Source organism: Vigna radiata, chromosome 4 (assembly GCF_000741045.1).
Source record: "Vigna radiata var. radiata cultivar VC1973A chromosome 4, Vradiata_ver6, whole genome shotgun sequence".
Taxonomy (NCBI): domain Eukaryota; kingdom Viridiplantae; phylum Streptophyta; class Magnoliopsida; order Fabales; family Fabaceae; genus Vigna; species Vigna radiata.
This window is the reverse complement of record NC_028354.1, coordinates 17,141,874-17,161,980: the sequence shown is the minus strand read 5'-3', so window position 1 is coordinate 17,161,980 and position 20,107 is coordinate 17,141,874. Positions and strand designations below refer to the sequence as shown.

The 20,107-nt window shown below is 29.4% G+C and overlaps 2 protein-coding genes across 3 annotated transcripts; one reads left to right on the top strand and one right to left on the bottom strand.

The window, feature by feature from the left end:
- Positions 1 to 1,561: 1,561 nt before the first annotated feature.
- Positions 1,562 to 3,869, bottom strand: LOC106758706 (uncharacterized protein At3g28850-like). The gene has a single exon (XM_014641666.2). The coding sequence runs from the start codon at positions 3,276 to 3,278 to the stop codon at positions 1,959 to 1,961; it is 1,320 nt and encodes a 439-aa protein (XP_014497152.1). The 5' UTR covers positions 3,279 to 3,869; the 3' UTR covers positions 1,562 to 1,958.
- A 13,779-nt stretch (positions 3,870 to 17,648) lies between these two features.
- On the top strand, positions 17,649 to 19,931 carry LOC106758668 (homeobox-leucine zipper protein HAT7). Of its 2 annotated transcripts, none has more exons than XM_022779988.1 (3): positions 17,649 to 17,991; positions 18,167 to 18,582; positions 19,376 to 19,931. In XM_022779988.1, the coding sequence occupies exons 1-3, from the start codon at positions 17,877 to 17,879 to the stop codon at positions 19,679 to 19,681; spliced, it is 837 nt and encodes a 278-aa protein (XP_022635709.1). In that variant the 5' UTR covers positions 17,649 to 17,876; the 3' UTR covers positions 19,682 to 19,931. The 2 variants fall into 2 exon arrangements, with proteins under 2 accessions (XP_022635709.1, XP_014497104.1); XM_014641618.2 differs by having other exon boundaries at positions 17,651 to 17,991; positions 18,197 to 18,582.
- Positions 19,932 to 20,107: the final 176 nt, after the last annotated feature.

Here is a 20,107-nt window from a genome sequence, read left to right as displayed (position 1 = left end):
ATAAAATAAACTTATGAAAAAAATATTTTAACGAAAGTACCAAATACATGCTTTCAAGAATTTTATTAATGTTTGGTTAATGCTAAATTAATTAATGTCTACACAATAAATGAACAACAAGAAAAAAGAGAAAACAAAAAAGTAACGTGAACCTCTCGTCGTCGGTGGAAACTAAAAATAAACATATGGAGTATATTGTTATAGAAAAAAAAAAAGAGAGGAAAGATATGCCTAAAGAGAAACTAGACATATAATGGGAAAGGAAAAGGGAGAATTAAGATAATCGGTGTATGTTTTTAGAATGCGAAGAGATGAGAAAGTTTGGCAAGGTAAATAGAGAAAACGGTAACAAAGCATGGAGAACATGAAGAGTAGCATCGGACAAGCAAGATGATGATAGGTACAAGGTTTAGTAAGAGGTTTATCACACAATTTTAGGATTGAATTTAGGGAGGTTCTAACAAAGACTTCGACATTGATAATATTGGAGTGCAAACAAAGTCTCATATTGAGTGAAAGAAGGACTGATAAGGGTTTATATACACATAGATATCTCTAATGATAAGAGGTCTTTTGGAGTGGTACCAAAAACAAACCCGTAAGGACTTGACCCAAAGCGGACAATATCTTACTATGTGTGGAGTTCTATGTGTGTGTCAAACCTCTCCCAGGGATAATAATTTGGATTAAGTTTTCACGGATTTACTTTTTATATAATTTTAAAAAAAAATTATAAAAGAAAATATTTAATCTGCATGTATATTCATGGCTATTTTTTATTATTTTTTATAATTTCGTCTAACCATTAATGATCTTGATTGGACAGCAAGGGGCATGTAGCTTATTGGTATTTTCTTGTATCAAGGCTCATTGATTGGCATTAACATATATGAAGTTGATAAAAGAAAAAAGAACACAGTAGGTAAGGAAAAAAAGGTTTTTCTTCTTTGGCACGTATCATTTGTACGATTCAGACGTTCTTTAGCGCTGCATTCTTTTCTAAATGGCACCACATGGATTTTCAATCGTAAATTCTATGGATTATACCAATTATTTCACATAACAGAGTGCATATAGCACCATACGATGTCATTTTCTTGAATTGATCACCACAATTCAAAGCAATGGCTAAAATGGTTGAGAAGTACAAAAGATATGCAGCTTGAAAGGGTAAAAGTTCTCTTTCTGAAAGAGTATATCATTATTTTATAAAAGGATACTGCACATTTAAATACAGTGCTTTTCCATCCAAAGAAACATGATTTGACTCGATTAAAAAAGTCTCTACTGGGTTGACCTAGGCTATGTATTATGTCCACCCACTACGCCCCACTTAGCTTGACTTTATATGTAACATAGACAACGTGCAACGATGCTTGGATGCTTGGAAAACGATCACTTCAAAATAGAAGAAAACAGAGCAAAGAATGAATAAACTATTTGAAACTTTAAAAAATGGTTCACGGACTACAAAAGATGTGCTACCGATGGATGGATTTTGGTCAATATTTGATAACAAAAATATTACAAGTATGATATTGCATGGAGCTCATAAACCCCACATCCACAAATGCATTATGCAATTGGCTTACGGCAGGTTCAACTCTTGGCTTAGAATGCTTCAAAGACCTCAACGCATTAACTCTCAAACACTGCATCTTTGAAATTGTGGTAAAGTAGAATATTATATGAAGAATGCATATGATAATAACTATATAGCTTTGCTTTATAATTCTCTCTTACATTTCTTCTGGATTTTGCAAGGAGGCAACTTCTGTACAGAAGAAAAAACGAAAATAGTGTATATATATTATATTTGAAACTACACTGATTTATAACACGTTGTTCACTTTCCACTGCTTATAAAATACTTGACTTTACAAGAAAATCTGACAAAGTGCAAAATGCCCTGAAGAATAAAACTCAAAATTTGGTTTTCAGTACCTCAAAGTTTGGAACTAACAGCAACAAATGGGGCAACGAATTAGTCCATTTTCATTGCAATCAGGGCAACGCTGGAATCCACACTCTCCCAACTCACCATGAACATATTCTTCTTCGTCTTCATCTCCTTCATAGTAAATTTTACAACTTCCAGAACAGGTTTCACAGGGAACAAACCTTATATCACCACAAGCCTCACACACTCCCCCTCCATCACCTCCGACTCTGTCCTCAATCTTCTCACAACAACCAAAAAGCTTCTCGAGCCTCCCATCTTCATGCAACCTCTGAATTTCCTCTGTTCCACCAATGTAGTCGTCCCCTAGAAACACCCTTGGCAATACTAAACCACCATACCCATCACCCAATAGCTCTCTAAGCTCTTCCTTGAACCTTGAGTGCATGGATACATCTCTCTCATCCACCCTCACTCCCAATCCCTTCAGAATCATTCTCACTTGGCAGCAATCCTCGTAAGTCTTTCGCACGCCGCGTAAGCTCGTGAAGTACAACACCACCTTGTACTTTCCGCATGGATCACCGACATTAACATCATCCGCAAATGGGGACTCCCTTTTAGTTCCTTGCATCTCTTCATCACTCGACGCCGGTCGAAGGTGGAAGGGACTATCCGGAGAGAGATGTTGGAAGGACTTCCTGAATGAGGAAATCAATTCAGGATCAAAATCTGAGATTGCAGAGTTCAGTCTTGATTCCTCCTCAGTCATCAGAAGCCACATGGGTTTTGGAGAAGCAACGACACTCATTTTGGGTGGATCAGCATCCACATCTCCCTCATCAACATTGTCACCATTGGCATCAAAAGAGAAGCTCCGGTAGTGACTCGGCGACCGGAAATTGGTGGTGTCTTCAAGGCCTTCCATGAGTTCCCATGTGTTGATTGTCTCAGGCTCACCGGGCGGTGTTCTAATTGGGGTCTTTGGAAAAACTGTTGGCAACTTTTGCTCAATCATGTTGGACCAAGTCTTAGCCTCGATTAACCCTATTGAGAACTCGTCTTTTCTCTCTTTCTCAGATACTGAACTCTTCTCTTTCTCCTCCAGCCTTTGGACAAACATTTCATTATCAAACCTTAAACTTTTAGTGTTACTCACCTTCCCATTGGAAATATTGAAATCGTGATCACAATTCCCAGTAAAGTTTTGAGTTGAAGCAGGGGAATTGAGTTTGAGAGTGCCCAGTGTTGTGGAAGTGAGTGCCACAACATGGTAGCTATCGCCTTCTGCTTGAGGTGGATGATGGACGTGCATTGAGTAGCTTCTCGGAGCATTGCAGCACCGACATGGCTTTTGCTTTGAACTCGCGCAACCCATGTGAATTAGGTGAGTTTGGAGCTAAAATACGATGAACCTTAAAGACAACAAATTCACAAGGTGAAATTGTTCTTTAATTGTTTTTTTTTTTAACTTATACCTTCCTAAGATGATTCCATTTCTGGAAAAATGTCGTGTCAGTCATCCATCCAATGAACATAGCTCTCAGCAAACCCCACTTTGTTCATATTCTTCTGGTGCTCATGACCATGTTGGCTGCAACATTTAAGACCAAGAAAAGAAACAAGAAAAACATAACTTTTTTCTACAACTGTTTGAATGTGAAAACGAGTATCAATCAAATTGATGGGAGGGAGAAAAATCCCAGAAATGGAAAAGAGAGGGGAAATGAGAACATGAATTGGAAATTCAAAAGCAGAGATAGATAATCAATCTTTCATTCATCAGTTGAACTGCTGCACTACTTTGATCTCTCCCCTTTCTCTCTCTGGAATTCTAGAGAGATAAATAGATAAAATGAGAACCAAGAAAGAAAGTTGCAAGATTTGAGGGACGCAGCTTCAGTTTATATGGATATATACGATGCAATACGAAAACATTTCTTTCTTTTACAGAAAAATAAAATAGAAAGAAAAATCTGTAGACAAAATGTAAAGGATCATTCTTTCTCTTAATATCCACAGAAACAATAATTCTAACCTCATTTACACGTCGTTATGTTATAAAACAAAAACTTATTTTTCTTCGTCATTGTTCAATTACCATGAATGGTGAATTTATTTAGATACAGTTACCGCGAGGTGTCAAGACTTTTCCACCACCACTCGCACGTTCTATAGCGTTATACTATTTTCACAGCTTATATTGCCTTAATATATTAAACTAAATTAATTTTTATTATAAAAATATTTATATACTTTATTATCAGCGTAAAATGTAAAAATTATATCCATGATTCTTAATTTAATTTTTTATTAACATCAATTTTATAGAATTCTCTCAAATAATTTTTCATTTAAACTTATTATTATTAATAAATATATAAATTTATTATAAAAAATATTATGAGAACTAAATATATGATTCTTCGTTTATATTGTATTTGATTAATGCTAATTATTTGTATTACTTGCATAAGTTTTTTAAAAAACTTTTGATTTAAGTTAGATTAAATTAGTTGATCAAAATTATGTCTTTCAATATTTTTTTAGGTAGAGTTAATTTTTCTTTTGTAAACGTTAGATTGATATGGTAATAGTTATCTCACTAAATATGTTTAGCTATGTTTTTCAATCTTAATTATTGTGTGGAGTATTTATGTCACTCAATGCAACAGTGATAAGGATTTTAGAAAAAATTGATGGGATGAATTACATGTTAGTCTTTTTTTTTCTAATTATACTACATTTCTTCTTTCCAATATTAGTTAATTTTTTAATATATAATAAATTTGACAGTACCTTATACAATTATATAATGTATAATTTCAAGAAAAATATAAAAAAATTAAAGTTAAACATATCACGAAATTAGAAATTTTTTATGAAATTTTAATATATTTTACTCTTTAAATTTTAAAAATAAATAAATATAATAATTTTAACCCAAATATCAAAATTTTATACTAAAATATATTAAAATTTCAAACATAAACTAATTTTAATTCCAGATGAAAGTTTTGAACTAAATAATATTTAGCCATACAAATAACTTATGTTTTGGTGCGTGATAGAAAAAAGTGTTTTGGCGCGTGCGCTGCTGAGTAGGATCACCTACGCTAGATTGACAATGATGTTTCAACTGCGCCTTAATCCTTAAGTAATAGTTTTGGTGACTTATTTACTTTCGATGGGAAATTTTTTTTAAGATAATGATATTTAGACAATATTTTTTTAAGAATATTTTAACTTTGATTATATGTCAATTTATGATGGGTAAAAAGTTATTCCAGAATCAATAATAATAATCATAAATATTATTGTAAAGTAATTTTTGACCAATCACAAATTGACACGTAATTAATATTCAGATGTTGTCAAAAAAAAAATGTTGTCTAAATATTATTATCCTTTTTTTTATTTTTGGTAAAATAAAGATATCATTTAATTTAATTGTTAAAATGAAAATCTAGACTCAAATTAAGGGGTCTTAAAAATAATTAAACAGGATATTTCAATGAAGAGGATATCATTGGGATCATTTAACAAACATTATCCAGTGAGTGCTGATGAGTGTCAATAATTAATTTATTATGTATTCGCTAATCTGTTTGGGATTTCAACTTCAAAATTTTGTTTCTGTTTTTTTTTTTTCACTTTTGGGTTTGTGAAAATTCCCTGTATTATTTGAATAAAAAAAATTGCTTGTCACATATATAATTTTAATTTAAGAACAAAAACAAAAGAACGTATGGAATTTTCCAAAGTAAACAACATTATTATCAAAATTCAAATTCTTAAAAAAAATTATAGATAGTATATATACTCATGTTTGAATATCAGAGTATATTATAAGAGTATTGATATATAGAATTTCCGTCCTAGTTTGATAAAAAAAAATTATTTTGAATAAATTCATTTTTATCCATTTTTTAAGTTAACTTTTAGAAGTTTTGTATGTATATATTGGAAGACTTTTGCATAAAGTTCAAAGAAAGATGAAAATGATTTTTATTGACTTGAATTATTAGGATATGATTATATAATTGATTTGATTTGTTTATGTACATGTAAGATATTATGTGAGAATTAGTGTTCTTATAACATAGTTAAGTTAGAGACTCACTACAGATAAAAGAAACTAGTTAATTTGTTCATTGATTATTATATGACATGATACTATGATCTGAATGAAATTTGTAATGAGATGTGTATAGTTGTGATGATTGATTTTTGTTGAACATTATTATGATATATTGACTTCAATGATTTTATGTGATTGAGAAATAAATTAAATATATGTATATTAGTTTAGTTAAACTAATTCATGGTATTATATTTTGGAACTCAATTGTATTTATTATGACTTGTAAAATAGATAAAAACACCAATTAGAGCCAATAAATCAAATTCATGTACATGTCAAGTATTTTAAATTATGCAAACTTGTTTGATGAACCCATCAATTATTGAGTGAAAGTGACAAAATTTTAAATCCAGAAAACTCAAGTCGTTCTACTTGTTGGGTGAGTTTTGTTAAAAAGATTCCCAAGGGTTTAGGTCATTGGCGAGAAAAACCCTCACTAAGCCAAAATATTTTGTGAAAAATCCACAGGGCTTAGGGTGGTTGGATCATTGAGTAAGTCTAGTATCATTGGGTGATATTGTTTGAATTTGCTTTAGTACTTATTTATTGGACTTGTCAATTTTTTGGTTGATTAAAAATAATTTGGTAAAAATTTTCTAGTTATTGAGTGAGTCAAGACTCATTGGATGAGTGTACCACCATGGAGTAGTTCATCGATAGATTGTTGGTTGAGCTAAAGTTTTTTAAAACTATTAATTTCATCTTGCTGGACGAGTTTGTGGACGTGCTAGACGAGTTTGTGAGCTCCCTGAGTGAGAGAAAAATATTTTTAGATATCAAATCCAAGGTGTTTGTGTGTGTGTGTTTGTGATTGAGTCAAGTTAGGACATTTTTCATAATCTACCGATATTGTTTGCTTGATAATATATGATATGTGAATGTAGCTACCATGTTATGTGGTTTATATCTAGGTGGCGGGATTCAATAAAGGTTCTCATAACTTGAATTGGTGTGAAAGAGAATCGTTTCAAACATGTTATATGAATGAAAGATAGTATGATATGTATAAAATTTTTAAGTTAAATTTTTAATAATCATTAGTGCAAAATTAGCCTTTAATGTCACCCACTAGACGTAGGACCACAAAATATCCAACGTAAATTATTGACCGATTGTATTTTCGTAAATAAGTTGGTCATATAGACGTCGGTTAGGAGGGTCCCCGACGTCTATAATTTTATAGACGTCACCCCCCGCCTCCCCTCCTAACCGTCGTCTACGGGCTTGTCAGGTAGGTGAAAAGTCGTTTTTTTCGCCATATAGATGTCTCTTCCCGCCACCCCAACGTCTATATACGATTATAGACGTCGGCGCCTCATGTAACTTACGTCTATATGCCTGACAGGGTAGATGAAAAGTTGACTTAGACGTCGGTGCCCCTAGTAACCGACTTCTAAAGCCATTTAAACGTCTGTTGTGAGGGGAACCGACTTCTAAATACTCAGTCCAGAAATTTAAAAAGTAACTTTTTGACTCCATTTAGACGTCTGACCCTGCCACTCCGACTTCTAAAGCCATTTAGACGTTTGTTGTGGGGGGAACCGACGTCTATAGACGTCTGTTATGGCGGGAACCGACTTCTAAATACTCAGACTAGAAATTTAAAAAATCACTTTTTGACTTCATTTATACGTCTAATCCCGCCACTCCGACTTCTAAAGCCATTTAGACGTCTATTGTGGAGGAACTGACGTCTATAAAAGTTTGTTATAGGAGAAGCGACTTCTAAATTTCTGCATTACAACACTACGAATGCGAGGCAACAATTATGTGCACTCATTGTCATCATCTTCCTCGCGTTTTCTCTCCACGGGCTACATTTTTCAAGTTCGTTTTCTCACTTTTGCACCGTTTAAAATTATTTTTACTATGATTACATTACTTTTTGTGAATTATCTTTCATTTGAACCGATTAAAATGCGTTTTCATTAGGTTTTGGTGCAGTTTTGCTCGTGTCCTCGGGCAGCGTTCTTGGGCAGTGATCTCTTGCGTTTTGCACTCCTCAAATTCCCCCCACTATATTTTTAAAACCATTCAATACAAAAAAAAACATACAATCCATTCTCTTCAACTAAAATATAAAGTTCTAAACTCGAATCGCCATGAGCCAAGAACAACTCGAGAGGCCTCAAGCAGAGAAAGATTCAATCAAATACGACGATGTTTTAGACGTCTGATTTATAGAGTCCGACCTCTATATAGACGTCTGACCTATATAGTCTGACGTTTATATAGACGTCTGACTTATAGAGTCTGATGTCTCATTAACGTTACCCACAGAGACATTGGTTTAGGATCTAACATTAAAAGCCCAAAATAACAGACGTCTAAAACCCTTTCTGCATTAATGAATGATTTCTATATGAATTGAGTGATAAGGCATATATGTTGGAATGAGATATGAAATGAAATTTGGAGGAAGTGATCTTTTAACATGTTTGTTTTACAAATGGTTACCTTCTTTTAAAATATGTTAACTTATCCTATTTTTTATTGTCATTTTCATTTATTATGATTATGTATTATAAAGTGAGTGTTGCCTATGAAAATACTCAATAGTAAAAATTTGAGATATATTAAGAGTGTAGATAATATATATATATATATATATATATATATATATATATATATATAACATATTAAGATTATTTACATTATTAATTATTTTGTTTTATTGTTTTAATATGTTTTTTTAGTTACTATGATAATAAAAATGTAAAAATTAATAAATTATTTGTGACATGGAATATACGTAAAATGTTTATGACAAACTGATTATATGGCATAACTATTAATTATGTCTAAATATTTTAATATTATCTATAATTAACTATATAAAAACATAATTAATTATATAATTTTGTAGTTTTTTTTTTTTCTTTTTCCAAGTACCTTTTCAGGCTTGTTTTTCCGAGCTTTTCCACACAGGCTCTTTTGGGTCTGTAAATACAAACAAGACATGAGGGCATACGTATCATATTACTCTAATTAAGCAATCGAATGTACTTAAATAATTACAATTTTTCAACGATCCTCTAATTGCTTTGATTTTTCTTTCTTACACAGTTTTTTATTCCATAAAATTCTGAATATTCTATTAATTAAAAACTATTAAAGAATTTGTGTAGTACTTGGTATTGCTTGCTCGCTGGCGAATTATAGGATATAAGTTTTAGAAATAGAAGAATACGATCTTTCTTTCTTCTCTTGTAAAAACAACATTAGGAAATGCATGTTACGATTCTACTGTTAAGCCATATTAATTAATGGGTTAAATATGTTTTTAGTCCCTATATTTTGAGGTGATTTTGGTTTTAGTCCATCTTTCAAACTAAAGTACAATTTAGTCCTCCAACTTTAGAAAATTCTGGTTTTAGTCATTTATACCAAATTTTTTTAACTTTATTTGTTGTTTCAAACACGTTTCATTATAGCATTTAGATTGTTTACACTGTTTGACACATTTTTGCTTCAATGTTAACTGAGAAACGCATTTGAAACAACAAATAGAGTTAAAAAAATTTGGTAAAAATGACTAATACCAAAGTTTTCTAAAGTTGAAGGACTAAATTGTACCTTAGTTTGAAAGAGGGACTAAAACTAAAATCGCCTCCAAAATATAAGGACTAAAAACATATTTAACTCTTAATTAATTTAAGGAAGTATGATGATTAAAATATATGATTTAGTGGGAAAGATGATATAGTTATAGATTTGATGGTTGGATGGCATGTTTGTCTGGGTCTCCAGTTCCCAGGTGAATATGGTGTATAGCTATTAAGATATTGATTATTGAATGAAGAGAAAAAGTGATTTGGAAGTTTGTTCATTATTGGTGGAAAAGAGGGACACTTCCACCGTATATGTCTTCATCTTGTCCACAAACACCTCAAATTCTGCCCAAGATATGCACTTCATTCTTATCAACATATGCATTCATTTTATTTTTTTTTATAAACATGCCCATTCTTTATTTTATGTACAAAATGTAGACTGTAAAGTATTTTAAATATAAGATATTCATAAATATTTTAATCATTACCATTATTTCCGTAGCCTTAAATTGGAGAAAATATGACTATTTCAACATTTTTTTTGTCTAATGGAATATACTAAGTAAAAAAAAAAAATGTTGTTTTTATGATGTTTAGAGAAAAAATCGGTACAAATATGTGATCGTTAGTGTTAAATCAGATTTGGTTAATAGAATAATCGATAAAGTATTTTAGTTGTTTGTTGATATAAATGTTGTAAACTAAGTTAAAACATTTTAAAATCAAATTAATCCCAACATAATAAATTAAGATTAGTTTTGACATTAAAATGATTCATTTTAAATTATATATTTGTCATTTATTTGTATTAATAGATTAGCTTACTAATCTAGTTGATTAAAAGAAAACACATTATAAGTTTTTAAAGTTAAAAGACATTAATTGATTATGTTATTTTTATAATTCATCATTAGTAAACAAAATTGTCTTTACAAAATAGCTTCTTTTTAATTTTTAGTTACGATTTTTAAAATAAAAAAATAAGAGAAAGAAATATCAGAGAGTTCTTGGAGAGATTAAACTGAATTTTCAAGTTTTCATTAAAATTCAAAGAAAATTAGATATTGGTTCCAAGATTTTCTTGCTTGACTTAGGATTGAGACGTTAAATATGCACATATACAAGTATATACATTTCATATCTTTTGTTAATTGAGTGATAAGTTAGATTAATTGTGTATAGTATTATCTTGTTGAGAATCTTACAATATATTTCAAGTTCTTATATATTTAGAGTGTATGTTTTACATAGACAAATCTTGTCATCCTAACTCTTTGATATTTTAGTAGAATTCTAACTAAGGTTGTTAGAAATTAGATATACATTCTTAAATAATCGAGCCAGTATAAAACTTGGTGTTTCTTGTTCTTTCTTTCATGCTAGAAATTAGATATATATTCTTAAATAATCGAGCCAGTATAAAACTTGGTGTTTCTTGTTCTTTCTTTCATCATCTTTTAGTATCTTGATAATTGTAAAGGTTTCAAAAACTAAGCATTCTACAATACACATGTTAATTAATTAAAGATGTTTTAAAACCAATTTTATAGATTAAAATATTCAAATTTATTGAAAAATCAATTCAACTCTCTTCTTGGAAGATAAATATTAGTAGTATCTATTTTAACATCACATTTCATTATTCGAAAATTAATGAATTAAAAGATCGCACCATGAATAATATCTCTCAAACTACTCTTATTTATTGGAGAAAATTATACACTTTGAAAAATTAAAATAAAAATCTTTCTTGAATCAATTGATAAAGGTATGCTATATATATGAACCATATATTCCTTATGCATACAAAGTTGAAAAAGACTTCAACTTTTGGACTAAGGATGAAAATAAGAAAATATAATATATTGCTTAAATTATATACATCATCTCATCAGCCCTCACCATGAAAAATTATACAAAAGTTTCTATACGAAAGAATGCAAAAAAAAAAAATGTAGAAAACCTTGGAGAAAACTCTTTCATGAAAACATTGATATATAATGCAATATGAAAGAAAAAAGAAAAAGAAAAAATGGTGATTTGGAGACTAGGGAGGTGACGATGATTTTGAGATAGAGAGGTGATGGTGATTTGGAATGGGAGGTGTGACGCTCATGGAAGAAGAAAAATTAAATAGTTAGGATTTTTAATAGTATTTAATTGTGAGGTTGAATGGAGATTAAAAATTTTATGGGGTGCAGAAAGTCTCAGCCGAGCATGAAATGCTTAAAACAATTTTGGGCCATAAAGGATAATCTGACTCATGAACGGAAATAAAAGATATTATGAAGCCCAAAATCGTATTAGGTAATATAGAAAAAAATTTCTCTCGCACCTCCATATTTTCTTTCTTCATATATTATACAGTGCAATTTGAAAATTATCTTTTGCTATATATTTTTTTTTCTAGTTTTTATAATTAAAAATAATTTATATTATTTTTTAATTGTACAATCTGAAAATTAATTTACTTACAAATTATATAATCCAAAAATCAAATTTTGCATGAAAAAAGTTTCCGTATACTTTTAAAGTCATTTTTGACTTCTCAGTCATATAATCCTAAAGATTTTTTTAATTTTTTAATACGAAATATTTTTTTCAAATTGTGTATTCTGGAAACTATTTTTTCATAAGAAAATTTTTTAGATTGTGTGATTCATATATTCTTTTTTAAAAAATGACTTCAGAATTCTTCTTTAACTCAAAAAAGAAAATGTGAATCATCTTAAATTTTTACCGTATAAGAAAAGCAGAATCGTTAATTAAAAAATATTTTTAATTTCTCAAATTTTAGATAAGTTTCTTTTCAGTTCCTTAAATTTAAAAGTTCCTGTTTTAATTCACATGTTTAAAATACTATTAAATATTTTACTCATGTATATATACATAATTCACATGTTTAAAACACTGTTAAATAGTTTACTTATGTATACATAATAATTTAAAACAACTTGCGTGTCAATCTTCAATTATATATTTCTATAATTAATATTTAATGATTCGTCTGTTTTTCTTTCAACGTATATTCTTATTTCCATTCCACACACTTGTCTATTTTTAGTACAGAGAAAATAAAATTTGTCCTATTAATTTCCAAAATTTTAGAACACAAAATAATAACTTAATTTTGTTAGGAGAAGTTCGACATACATATAAAATTTATTTTTATATCACCTTAAAATATCTCTTAATGCATTTATGTATATATAAATTTATATTCAATTTTTTTTTATCTCTTGTAAAACTTTGTTTGTATCTATAAAAAACGTTTATGACAGAGGAAGTCACAGAAAAGTGGTGGAAGGTGAAAAAAAAATCGTTATACTTTTCAAATGGTTTTAGCTATCATATTGAATGTTTTTAAAAATCCAAAACCTTCAAAGTTATAATAGACTCAAATTTTAATACGTTACACTTTTTAAATAATTTTAGTATCAATTTAATGATCATATTGATTTTTTTTTTAAATATGAGATTAGACTGGATTTTTATAAAATTATAAAGACTTCGTTAAGTAAAAAGTATATATAAAAATTAAATCCTAAATATAATAATACAAATATTGTCATAGTGGTTTAATTTATAAATGTTTGTACTTTAGAAGACAGATGAAATAAGAAAGGAAGAAAAATAATTGGAAGGCAGACACATGGGAGCAGGAAAAACATGTGATAAAGATTTAGAAGAATTTTGTTAGGAAAATGGTTCGAAGATATATTTTACATTGATTTGATACATAATATATTAATAAAATAATTATAAAAAAAAGTAAATTTTTGTATTTTCTGAAAAAGAAAAAAGTAAAAAATAAAATAATGTTAAATAAATATAAAAATTTTATGTGTGAAAAAAGTATATATTTTTTTTACAGGATAGAAGAGAGGAAGAAAGACTAACATGTTTGCAGCTTCCTGAAAGAATCTGTATTGGTGGCAGAAAGAAGATGGGGCCATGGGTGATGATGGCCATTACGTGCCCCATCCTCCCACCATCATCACATTTGCACAGAAATCTATGTGACGTGTGATTGCAAATGATGGTAATGTGATTGGAAAAGTGAAAGCTATCATTTCTTCATCAATCTTATCCCAAACAATTTCTTCTACATTTAATATGAAGTAAATATGAATACCCTTTTTCTCTCATCATCATCATCATCGCAAAACTGCTGATTCAGGAGTTCATTGCATCTGAAAAAGATGTCATTCATTTCAGTTCATGCTTAAAGATTCACACTTTTATATAACAGATTTCTTATTCTGTCAAGCTTTTTCTGCATCCAAACACACCCTTTCTGTTACCACATCTCTGCCAAAGTCAATACCATAATCACTGCTTCAGAGTGCTCTATTACATAAGAAAATATGTCCCTGGTTTGTCAACATCTACTTTTTTTACTAAATATTACATAATTTTATAATATATAATTAGATATAAATCTTATTATATAAATTAGTTTCTTAGGGTTAACTTTTAAAGTAAAAGCAATTACATAATAATACAGGCAAAGAATTATATATATATATATATATATATATATATATATATATATATATATATATATTATATTAGTTGATACATTTTAGCAAAGTGTACTAAGTTTTAGGTTACAAAAATATTTATATTAAAAAAGAAAATCAACTTTAAATCTAAGTGTATTTTAATAATTTTAAAATTTAATTTAAAATAGAAAATAAAAAGTAGTTATTAAAAATCTTAATTGGTGAACGCGAGAAGTTATTAGGTTTTATTAAAAATTTAGAAAAATATTTTAAAAATAAAAGGTGCATTTGCTAATAAGGACTTGATCTGGAAGAAACTGGAGTACTCATTGGATGGACCAAGCTGATGGAGGAAAATTATGTTTAACATAACAATTAAAGAAACCGTTTTGAATACTAAGTTTTCTTTTCTTAACACTGATGCAGATTTGTGGCATATTTTCCTTTGTTTGGGTGATGTATTTAGTTATGCATGAATTCTTTTTGAAAGTGCATATTTGTAGTAACTGGTTGTGCTAATTTTTTTCCTTGTAAGCTTGTTGTTTTGGTACTTCTAATCATGAAATGATTGAGTGATATTAGAGATGTCTGCATTTGATTGTTTTAGAAATTTGGTAAAAAGAAAGACTCATGGGATGACCTTGACCCATAGGGCTTTGGAGGTTTTTATCCGTGTAAGTTTTTTCAATAAAATATTGTTTTGGCCCTGTAAACTTTTTTGGCCCCAACCCACATGGGTTAGGGTTAGAACCTATCAAATGGGCCAATTTAACAACACTAATTGTTCTTAATATATAACCATCACATTTACATCACCTAATCACTAATAAAACTAGAAATTTTCATACTGGATAATTGTCTTTGTCTAACTTGATAAATATTATAGAAGATAAGTATTTTTTTCTTGGTAACAAATGATATGATGTTGTGATTATAGATAAAAGTTGTTTACTTGAAAACTCTAATACTAATGTAAAAATATTTTTTAAAGTAATGATTGAAGAGAAAACTACGTGTATAAATACATAATCACCTTTGAAATGGCCATGTATCCATCATCCTAAACCAAATTCAATCACTATTTTCGAACTTACTTAAAGGTGTGTAAAGTTGCATAAGTGATTTAAAAAGTACATTTGAATGATTAAATAATTCGTTGTCTTTTTTTAGGGCTTGAGGAAGAATCTCTGCACAAACAAAGGACATTTGTTGAGAAAACTATCCGCTTTTGTTTTGGTGTGAGCAGGGTTATGCCAACCACACTTTGAATCCAATTTATATCTCCAGTATATCTATATATCTATATCTATATCTATATATTTATATATCTATATATATATATATATATATAATATAATATAATATAATATAATATAATATAATATAATATAATATAATATAATATAATATAGCTTCATGCATGGGAATTTTGGCGTCCAGCTAAGTTGTCGAATAATTAAATTTGAACTTATCAATAAGGCAATGTAAACATATTGATATCTGAAAATATTCTTTAGATTTATATCAATACTTAATTAACTTTAATATAAAGTATAATACAATGATTGACTTTGCACACCAAGAATGACTTTAATATATATATATATATATATATATATATATATATATATATATATATATTTTGAAAAATGGGTTAATCTTTTAGTTAATAGCGGATACCAATTAATATACTAAAATGATTAAATTTTTGGAATACGTTAAATACTACAAAAAAAAAATTAAATAGCAATAAATTTTAGAAAAAAAATGTAATCAATATATTGTCTAATTTATTGACTAATCTAAATTTTTAAATTAAACTGTTTACTAATTAATTAGATACTAATTTAGACACTAATTTTTTTTTTAGTCAAAACCATAGTAACTTTTTTATAGACAAAACTATAGTAACTAATGTCGCCTTTTAAAGAAGGATTTTAAATACCTGTCAATTTTAATAATACTAATTTAGTAATATTATTTAAATTAATTTATAATTTAAGTTGCATTAATTTAACGTACGTATGCTAATGAAGGTAATTAAAATAGATAATCGAAATCTCAACTCTTTTTTTTTTTTCATTCTTTATAAACAACTTCAATTAAACCATATAAATTTAGAATTTTATATTTTATTCTCGAGTTCACACATAATTTCATTTATTTCTATGCATCCAAATTTCAATCAAGCTATGCAATTATTCACGTCATTTCAAAATATTGCTTTCAAACTTTTTCTCAATATTCAACCATTTCATATGCATTTCTTAGAACTAATTTACAAGAATCGAATGCTACTCCAATAACACTATGCTATGCACAATTGTCAAATTCATCTCAAAGTCTTATATTGCACATTAATCAAATTAATCTGAACTCTTTACAGCAGTGTCTATCCCATAATTTTGCATGTAATTTAATCCTTCAAAAATCAAGATAGAACATTCTTCCAAAATTTGAAATTTAAATTTTAGAACAAATTCTTGCTTCTTTTGTGTTAGGATTTATTGAAAACTAAGAAAAATAAATATTGGAGTGGATGATTAAAGGTTCCAATACTCTTTAATCACCTCCAAAATAAAATCCTAACAACCAACCATTTAAAATAACCTCAAAATAATATAAAATTCATTTCTCACAATAATGCCAACATGCATACAGATTATAATAAGGATAAGAAGATATTGAAAAGGTTTTCCAGTTTCAGAATTGGTGTTATGTCTACACTTTTGCTGACTTCTGCTTAATAGAACCTAAATGATTGAGAATTTATACTGATGGTGAGAAAGGGGAGAAAGAATGTTTTCAAAGGTTTTCAGATGATAAAGAAAGTGTGACTGAAGTTTTTTTAGTAATGATAAAATTATATAATCATTTGACATATATTATAAAAATAAAATGATTATAAGAAAATTATACTTTATGAAAAAAAAAATTATATGTCAAAATATCATTTCTATTTTTTTTTCATTATTCTAAAAACACTGTTTTCATATACTATTTTTACTCTTTTTGTTTTCAATTAAACACTAATATATCCAAAATAAAACCTCACCCAAATAGTTAAACTTTTATGATATCTACATCCTCATTTTAACTCACACATCTTATATTAAATAATAAAATAAACACACAATTCAATTCAAAATTATTAAAATTCACATATATACAAATTGTTTGGTGTATAGGATCCGTCCGAGTATAATGTTCAACTTTAACTTTTAAAATTATCATTTTTTAGATACCAAAATCAATAAAAATTCGACTGTTAAAATATTAATAATGTATTAAATGCAAATCTCCTATCTATATTTTGAATTAAACTTTTGAATAACAACTCTCTAGTTACGTTTCAATCATATTTTGTAATCATAAGATCACCAAGATAGCTCATATGAGAAGATATATTGATACACAAAAGTAAATGGTTTAAAATACTACTTATTAATTAGTAGTGTCTTAAAAAAATTTCAACTAATATAAGAAAAGCCAATTCTGTCAGATTTCATAGAGTTTTTTCACATCATTTGAATTTATATACTTATCTGAAAAGTTAGAGTTAATCGAAAGGGATCTAACTCTCTCTTTCTCTCTCCTACACCGTTGTCTGTACTTAAAAATCTTGATCTCTGCACATCGTCATCTCCCTTTCTCAGTTTTGTGATCATGCTCCTTCTTTAACTTCAACACTAAGAGACAGATACCAATTTGCATGAACGATATATCACTATCACAATACATCATCATCATCATCATCTTCATCTTCTTCTACCATGGCCTTTCCACCTTCTCACACCTTCACGTTTCACACGAACGAAGAAGATCACCACCATCTTCCTTCAACCTCTCTCAACGCCTTTTCCTCTTTGCCACCCCAACACTTTCAAGGTTCATTCAGCTCTTTCTGTCACATCACAGATGTCTTGTAGCTATTTATTTGAAAAAACATGAACTCATATCTCACTTTAGAGTTTGATAACATTATACGCAAGTACATATTCTCTTTTCTTGTTTGTCGAGTTCAATTTCTATACCCTCTTACTCTTTTTGTATATGCTATCAGAAAATTGGGTTTTTTTTCTTAATGTTGCAGGGGGTGCACCACCATTGATGTTGAAGCGGTCCATGTCGTTTTCAGGCATTGAGAACAAGTGCGATGAGGTGAACGGAGATGATGAGTTATCCGACGACGGGAACTTTCAGTGTGGGGAGAAGAAAAAGAGGCTGAATTTGGAACAGGTGAAGGCTCTTGAGAAGAGTTTTGAGTTGGGGAACAAGCTTGAGCCAGAAAGGAAAGTGCAGTTAGCCAAGGCTTTGGGGTTGCAACCAAGACAAATTGCCATATGGTTTCAGAATAGAAGGGCCAGATGGAAAACCAAGCAATTGGAGAAGGAATACGAAGCACTCAAGAAACAGTTTGAGGCAGCTAAGGCTAATAATGATGTTCTTAAGAGTCAGAATCAGAAATTACAGGCAGAGGTAATATTGGTTCTAGCTTTCTTCAACTTTGTGTTTGGATCAATCATTCAACTTTCCACAATAGTCTCTTTTTGGATCTAAGTAATAATAAAGCGTTTGGTGAAATGGATCAGGGGAACATGAACTTAATTACTGCTCAGAATCTAGGTGTTAGTGTTACTAAACTGTTGTTCTTGATCTTGATTCAGATATCTGTAGTATGCGGAGTATGATTCCACTATTAAAATATTCGTTCTTGGTAGGATTCTTCTACTTTTGGAAAGAAAAGCATGAGTTTGCATCATTCCTCTTTAATTTTTCTTCCAAAAACTTAAATTTTGTTCCTCACTTCCTCTACACATATGCATTCTCGTCGTCGACTTGATATGAAACTCAATCTGTTATATTTTGTGAGTAGAGTTTTCTTACTGCTCATGTTTTCTTTGGCTTTATAGGAAGAGGAAAACCTTTCCATATTTTGAGTTTTGGTGCGTTTCATTTACTTCTGAAATTGTATCACTATATGTGACACAGTATTGGCCACTAACTTTTTGAAGTGACTGATTCCCACATTAACTATTTGCTTCTATAAAAGTTGGTCATTAATTTGGTGAAGAATCTGCGTCACTGTCAGTCCCCATACCTGTAACAAGTTGCAACGTGTTTCTTTTATGCAACGTGTTTTAATTTTTACCATGATTAACAGACACATTGCACAGGATCCAAGTAATGTTTTAAGCTTTTAAACACCAGAATATATTATATATGATACTTGATCATCATTTTTTCCAACTATATATATTAATGTTTGCAGTTACAAGCAGTGAAAAGTAGGGGTTGGTGTGAAAATGGAATAATCAGCCTTAAGAAAGAAACCGAGGGTTCATGGAGCAATGGAAGTGATAACAGCTCAAACATTAATTTAGAACTCTCAAGAGGACCAATTATTAACAACGCTACATCTTGTCAAGCACCCTTTCCCACTAGCATCACTCAGATCTTTCAATATTCGTCAAAACCAGACTTCCATGAAGATGACTTCTGCAACGTGATTCACAACATTGCTGAACAACAAAACTTTTGGCCCTGGCCAGGTCAACAGAACCACCATTTCCATTGACCTATGAATGATTTGAGGCTCTATCATACAACATTTTTCTTTCAGTTTCCTTTTTGCATTATTATTTATATGCTGTAGATTGGTGTATAAAGTTTGAACAGATTAAATGTATGTAGAGGCATGAGGAGTCGGTGGACTTTAAGCAGTGCAATTTCTTTCCCATAGACATTATTGTTCCCATACACATTATTGTATTTGAAAAATATAAAATAATATTTACGTTAGGCAGAGAAGTAAAAAAAATATTAATGGTGAGTTATGGCACATGTGCCTCTTAAGTGGATTTCCAGCTCTGCAGTGCAGTGTGGACCATGAATAATTAAAAATTGGATTCTCTGTTTCCCTTCTTTAAGCACATATTTTATTACATATTGGTACTTTGCAATCTTGATATTGAGATCATGTTGTGGAAAAATGCATGCAAAG

What these genes read in the sequence shown, in the direction of transcription:
- LOC106758668 (XM_022779988.1), top strand. Translation starts at nt 17,877, where the DNA reads ATGGCCTTTCCACCTTCTCACACCTTCACGTTTCACACGAACGAAGAA. An exon ending in GCCACCCCAACACTTTCAAG is followed by an intron (nt 17,992 to 18,166) that starts GTTCATTCAGCT and finishes ATATGCTATCAG; the next exon opens with AAAATTGGGTTTTTTTTCTT. An exon ending in ATCAGAAATTACAGGCAGAG is followed by an intron (nt 18,583 to 19,375) that starts GTAATATTGGTT and finishes TAATGTTTGCAG; the next exon opens with TTACAAGCAGTGAAAAGTAG.
- LOC106758706 (XM_014641666.2), bottom strand. Translation starts at nt 3,278, where the DNA reads ATGGGTTGCGCGAGTTCAAAGCAAAAGCCATGTCGGTGCTGCAATGCT.